The 7,026-nt window shown below is 43.2% G+C and overlaps 1 protein-coding gene across 1 annotated transcript in view; it reads right to left on the minus strand.

Annotated features, from left to right (window-relative positions):
- Positions 1–6,161: 6,161 nt before the first annotated feature.
- Positions 6,162–7,026, minus strand: part of SKA1 (spindle and kinetochore associated complex subunit 1) — a 12,995-nt gene continuing 12,130 nt past the window's right edge. The window contains exon 7 of the mRNA XM_015812146.1: positions 6,162–6,651. Coding sequence (XP_015667632.1) covers positions 6,503–6,651 — 149 coding nt within the window. The 3' untranslated portion in view covers positions 6,162–6,502. The remainder of the gene's footprint in view (positions 6,652–7,026) is intronic.

Consider the following 7,026-nt stretch of genomic DNA (forward strand, 5'->3'; position numbering starts at 1 on the left):
AAAAAGGTGTGAATTTCAAGAACAATTAATTTGATCTTCTGGGGCTGCTGAACTAAGCTTTAACCATGAACAATTTAGCACAGTGTACCTGCTACGCAGCTTGGTACTCAGCAAGGTATCTTTTAAATTGCCACCATCTGTCTTTATGAAGCAGTGACCCAGTTGATATTTGCTTGATCTGCCCAGGATGTGGGGTGAGGAATTTAATTCATTTAGATACCCCAATTGCAAAGATATCAGACTAAATTCATCCACTACTTGCAATATTCCAGATGTGGATCCGGTGATTAACCCTGCTACAAATAGACACAGAGAGGAACGTGTCTTATTTGCTTAATCAACAAAATAAAAATCTTATGAAGTTGGCTTGTATGAAGTCAATTGATGCATCTAGCTTAGTAATATGGGCTGACTGACGGTATGTTTCAGATATTTCAGAAATGAATGGCTCAAGATCTCAAAGAATAACCCCAAACCTCAAAACTATTCATATCTCAAGTGTGTCCGACTTCTTAATTTCAATTCCTTTCAAACTGGGCTCCATATCTTGTTATAAATTCTGATCATACCAGCATATTCTAAAAAGCTCTTTGTTTTAATCGTTGTAGGTTCAACATTATAGCTAGGATTCCTGTATTGTGATAAGCACCAACACAATCTGCTTGGGGGTGGATGGGATAAGTGCCTGGTATGAGACCAGCTTAATATGGTTTGAAAACCATGATTAATTGACTCATATTATACACAAAATCATCATTACGCTCTGCTCAAGAAACTGTGGCTTAAATAATGACCGTAGCTGAACAGAGTGTGTAAAAATCAACAGGATTCATTTTTGCAAATTAGAGTATTTTACATTATTTGTTGGAGATCCTGACCAATTCCTGGATTGTTTACTACCTTGTGTTAGTTGTTTTTGTTTTGCCATTCTGCATATTGGTTAAATTAGAGGGTAGGTTACCTCTCTGAGGTGGGGAACTTTTTAAAAAGCATGTTGATGGCCTTCAAGATCTGCAGAAAGTATGATGGTGATTGTGAATAACAGAATAACAGTGTTAGAAAGTACCTTGGAGGTCTTCTAGTCCAACCCCCTGCTCAATCAGGAGACCCTGGCCTAGACCATTCCAGATGAAAGATGGTCCAGTCTCTTCTTAAAAGCCTGCAGTGATGGAGCACCCACAAGTTCTGGAGGCAGGCCGTTCCACTGGTTAATTGTTCTCACTGTCAGGAAGTTTCTCCTTAGATCCACGTGGATCTTCCTCTGATGGGTTTCCATCTGTTACTTCTTGTCCTGCCCTCAGGTGCTTTGGAGAATAGGTTGACCCATCTTTTCTGTGACAGCCCCTCAGCAGAAGAGCCATTTTTGTTTAGATACAACCAGCAGACCTTCATGTATGTATGATGGCCTTTATTTCTGGAAAGAACATCTGCAGAAGCATGAACCATCACATTTTGGAATCATAGTCCTGGAGAAGCCAGAAATTCCCCAGAAAAGCTACGTGTGTATATAGGTTGGGGTCAAAGATTTATCAGGAATGCAGAAACAAATCAGGATAAAGGCTCGAAACAAACATGTTTATCAGATTTTTATCCCACCTTTATTACTGTATAAGTACCTCAGGGTGGTGAACATCCCTAGTTCTCCTTCCTTCTCCTATTTCTCCACCACAACCACCCTGTCAGGTGAGTTGGGCTGAGTGACTGGCCCAAAGTTTTGCATTTGTGCTAAGCCAGGATAGAACCCCCTATGTTGGTTTGAGGGTTGAAGCAAACGTGGTAGCACATTGAGAATAGCACTCCTGATAGGGGGCTGGGTCACTCATTTCATCTTTAACTCTCTCCCGAAATGCAAAAGGGGGGGCAAGGGAAAGAGGAAAAACTATTACGTTGCTCACTTTCCCCCCTTTCTTTGTTTAAATATGTTTATATAAAAATGCTACTAAAAAAAGATACTCGGCAAGATTGATCACTCAAGCTTTTAAGTAAGAATTAGAGAGAAAAATGAACAGTCCCGACCAGTCAGGGGTAGTCAACCTTGGCTCTTTTATGACTCGTGGACTTCAATTCCCAGAATTCCTGAGCTAGCTTAGCTGGCTCAGGAATTCTGGGAGTTGAAGTCCACGAGTCATAAAAGAGCCAAGGTTGACTACCCCTGAGCTAAATCCTGATCAAAGAAGGCGGTCTGTCCCAAACAGAAAAACAAAAAGCTAAGAAAATAGAATTCTTTATCCTCTTTCCCTGCCAAAGGCTTGCAGAACAAACTTTAAGTAGAGATATACTAAGAGGGATAAGCTGGAATTTAAATAGCTAACGGTAACATATAATCTTAAAATGTCTCCGAAAAGCAAAGCTAAATGAACTTGGCCTTTTAATAACTTGACAGAGGGCACAACTTCAGAGGCCATTAAGCATGTTTAAATTCCACTGAAATTAATAGCAAAAGCTCAGCGCTAAGCTCTCAATTTAAATGAGATTTAGACAATCGCCTTATGATTTACATGTAGGGAAAAGGCAGACCAAGAGATATTTGGGCTCCATTATACTGCTACAACTGCTACTTGAAACATGTTTTTTTTTTAAAAAGAAACTCACCATACTGCCCCAAAGAAGAGGGAGTCAAGCTGTTCTCCAAAGCGCCTGAAGGCAGGAGAAGAAGCAACGGATGGAAACTGATCAAGGAGAGAAGCAACCTGGAACTAAGGAGAAACTTCCTGACAGTGAGGACAACTAACCAGTGGAACCACCTGCCTCCAGAAGCGGTGAATGCTCCAACACTGGAAGTTTTTAAGAAGAGACTGGACAGCCATTTGTCTGAAATGGTATAGGGTTTCCTGCCTGAGCAGGGGGTTGGACTAGATGACCTCCAAGATCCCTTCCAACATTATTATTATTATGGATCATCGCACAGTCAGCCAGATGTTCAGACAGGATTTGGCATTTTGTCTACCTATTGAGTCCTTCCCAAGGACCCGGGATAGGCAGATGTGGATGTTTGATGGTATCACAGATCTCGTCGCATGATGGAAGCAGTTCCTAGTAAGGCCGCCTTTTGCAATTGACTAATAGCGAATTTGTCAATGCCCATGGTGTTCAAGTGGTGCTCCAGTTGTTTTTAAGAAGAGACTGGACAGCCATTTGTCCGAAATGGTGTAGGGTTTCCTGCCTGAGCAGGGGGTTGGACTAGATGACCTCCAAGGTCCCTTCCAACTTTATCATTATCATTATCATTATTATTATTACTGTACAAATCTGCTATCACCCAATAAAGATCATAGACTGATTTACTATTTACATCCTCTAGTGCAGGGGTGTCAAACTCGCAATGCCACGCGACGTGTCACAACGTCACAACATATCGCAACTTTTTTCCCAATGCCAGCAATGGGGTGGGTGCGGTTTCGGCATGATGCATTCGGCCTGTGGGCTGGCAGTTTGTCACTCCTGCTCTTGTGGTTACAATTCGTACAATTGCAGGAACAATACTGAGGGATGCTGGGAATTATAGTTCAGCGAGATCTAGGTTACTCAGAGTACTTGATGGTTGGTTATGTGTCATCAAGTTATTTTCAGCTTTTAGCGACAACATAGCTTTTCTCCCTGATGATTGTTAGAAGAATAATTTGGGGTTCCAATTCAAGCCACGTTTGCGCTACGATAAATAAAAATGAAATCCAGACAGCTGTGAAGAAAGGAGGATTATTTATTCCCAAAAGCAAAAAGAGAAAGGTTATCCCCTGTCATCTTCGTGGTTAACAATTGGCCATGGACATCCAGCGGCTTTGAACGCAGTCCTTTCTTAAGGATGTGACCTTTGTTGTCAAGTTGTTTCAGACCTGCTCTGTGAAGGCCAGCCACAAAATGTCGGTTTCCTGTGGCATTCCCTCGAAGTAATTTCACCACGTCTGTTCTCTGCTTCCAACATCATTGAATCCATGAAGTCACCAGGAGTCGAGCGTGTCTTGAAGGTTTTACCTAATCTATGCAGGCAGAAGCTGCCACCTGCGATGGGTATTTGGGCAGAGGGTCAGCTGCTGGTTTTGTGGCAGGACAGAGCACACAAGCCGATCTAGTGTGGTGTGCTAGTAATACAGAGAGCTGAAAAAAGGTAAACTTACCTGGGGCATTTTTAAAGAACTGATTGCTAACATATATTGGGGTTGCATACAGTGTGCAACAGTCAATATGTATTTCAACGATTCCAGGTTTTCAGCATGAGAATGGAATAGAAGGGAACGGAATAGAATCAATAGAACAGAACAGAATAATCGAATCAAATAAATATTACATTTCCCTGAAAGTAAGACCTACCCGGACATAAGCCCTAGCTCAGTGGTGGCGAACCTATGGCACGGGTGCCAGAGGCGGCACTCAGAGCCCTCTCTATGGGCACGCGCGCCATTGCCCCAGTCCTAGGCCTTCAGCTGGGTTTTATAAAACTTTTCGCTTTAGGCCTCCGCCACCGTGTGCAAAAAAAAAAAAAGTTCAATCAGTCAATTTCAACTTCTCGCGGGAAAAAAGACCTTGCAAAGTTGGACTTGATTGATTGAACTTTTTAGTCCCACCCAGTCTGCCGTTACCACCGCAGCCTCGCCCACCCAATGGGCCATGCCCACCCAACGGGTCACACCCACCTGGCACTCGACAATGCATAAATGGGTTTTGGGTTGCAGTTTGGGCACTCAGTCTCTAAAAGGTCCGCCATCACTGCCCTAGCTTGATTTTTTTGGGGGGTGGGCCTAATATAAGCCCTATCCCCCAAATAAACCCTAGTTTTGGGGCTGGGCACATGCCTAAAAATCAAGCTAAGGTGGAGGGTTAGAGCTACCCCACGTGCCCCACACCTGCTTACCATGGCAGCCGGGCCTCCCGTGAATCGACACCTGCCTTGCTTTGCCAGCCTGTTTCTTCTGTGGTGCCCCCCCCCCCCCGGCCTGCATTTTGCTGTCAGAGGCCTATCCGGAGCTCCATTCTCAGCTGCCGAGGCATTTCCTTGGGCCGCAGAAGAAGTGGGCCGACCGGGTATGGCTGTTGGTGCTGCTGCCACTGTGAGGTGAGACCGTGGAAAAGACACCCCCACTCCAAAAAAATAAGACCTGGTGCTTCTTTTGGAGGGAAAAAAAAAATAAGACCGGGTCTTATATTCGGGGAAATACGGTAGAATAGAACAAATTGAATCGAATCAAATTCTTTATTGGCCAAGTGTGATTGGACACACAAGGAATTTCTCTCCTGTGCATAAACTCTCAAACGAATAGAGTAATAATAATCATTATAATGATACTAATAAGAGAAGGTAGTAGAAAAAGATGAAAAGGATAATAGCAAAGCAGGGTAAATACCCACAGACATGAGACAGTGCTGTGGGAATTAGATGTTGAGCAGAGTGATGGCATGGTGGGGGGAACTATCTCTACAGGGGGACGATCGGGAGCATCCTGTCACACAGCATCACAGTCTGGCCTGGAAGCATCCCTGCTTCAGACAGGAAAGCGGTGCAGAGAGTGGTGAGGACGGCAGAAAAGATCATTGGCAGCTCCCTCCCTCCCATCCAGGACATAGCACAGAAGCGTTGTTTGAGCAGGGTCCGCAAGATTGTATGGGACACTACACATCCTCTTCATGACCTGTTTTCCTTGCTCCCTTCTGGGAGGAGGGGGCTTCGTGGTATCCGTAGCAGAACATCCAGATTCAGCCAGACTTTCATTCCGTACAGCATTAACCTTGTGAACTCTCAAGCTTCCTCCTTCCGTTATATATTCAAGATGGACAGTATTTAATATTTATTTGCTACGTATATGTAGGGATGTGGGTCTATACCTATGTTGTTCATAGTATGTTTAGGTATGTGTCATGTATGTGTTTCACTTTGAGAGCAGGCAACTAAATTTCATTTTTGATGTGTGCCATTGTGCCCACAGTATAAAAATGACAATAAAGGTTATCTTATCTTATCTAAAGATTATCTTATCTTTTGGCACGCAATGCTGCGTAGCTGCATCCTGAGAGGTTTGAAAAACCCTACAAGCTCTTACATCCCTCCAAAGAATCCTTTACGCTGAAAACCTGTCTTCACCAATATTTCTTCATGAACAGACACACAGTGATTCCCACAAACTCACATATACATCCAAACACGAGCCAGCAGTTATTTTGCACATTTATTCCCTTCTCTGATTTATTAGCAACACACCACTTCCAAAACTCAAGTTCCAAAAACTTTGAGCAAATCTCTTCAAACACTTCATCTATTATGCCAAATTAAAATGTCTTAAACTCACCAAGTACAAAATTAAAATGGAATGAGGAGATGGCAGGAAAAGCTATGATATTGTTTCGCTGTCTCAGTCACTGCACAAATCTAAAATCTTTGTCCCATAACAAACATTTTACTAATGCCAACAAAACCCATCTTTTCTAATAATAATGGCAGGAAGGAAGCAAAACAAAGATGCAGCGTTGTCAGGGGAAAAAACCAAACGTCCACAACAGTGACCAATAATTTTTAGCAGAGGGCATAGCGGACAAGCCGGGATCCTCGGATTTCCCGCACTCGGTGGCAATGTCGCAAGATAGTCAGGATGCTGTGAAAACGTTTGTCAACCTTCAGCGGGGTGAACTCTTCAATATCAGCCTCCACAATAAAATATTCACCTGTGGAGACACAAGGTTTCATTTGGGGGTCAAACACAGCCTGAAAACATCTGGAGATCCTGCACTGGCCACAGGTATTATTATTTATTTATTTATTTAATCCCATTTATACCCCGCCCTTCTCCCGAGGGACTCAGGGCGGCTTACAGGTAAATAAAAACAGTACAATACAATACATATCTCTAAAAGCCAAATTAAAATATATATTAAATAACCTGTATTAAGTTTAATATTATAAAATCCCTTTAAAATCCCTATAAAATCCCCCCCTAGGCCAATCCCGCTTGATGGAAAAGCCATGTCTTGAGGGCACGGCGGAAGGAGGGGAGATCCGGAATAATCCGGATCTCTGGGGGGAGTTCGTTCCACAGGGTG

Source organism: Protobothrops mucrosquamatus, unplaced genomic scaffold (genome assembly GCF_001527695.2).
Source record: "Protobothrops mucrosquamatus isolate PMUCROS unplaced genomic scaffold, P.Mucros_1.0 scaffold70, whole genome shotgun sequence".
Taxonomy (NCBI): Eukaryota; Metazoa; Chordata; class Lepidosauria; order Squamata; family Viperidae; genus Protobothrops; species Protobothrops mucrosquamatus.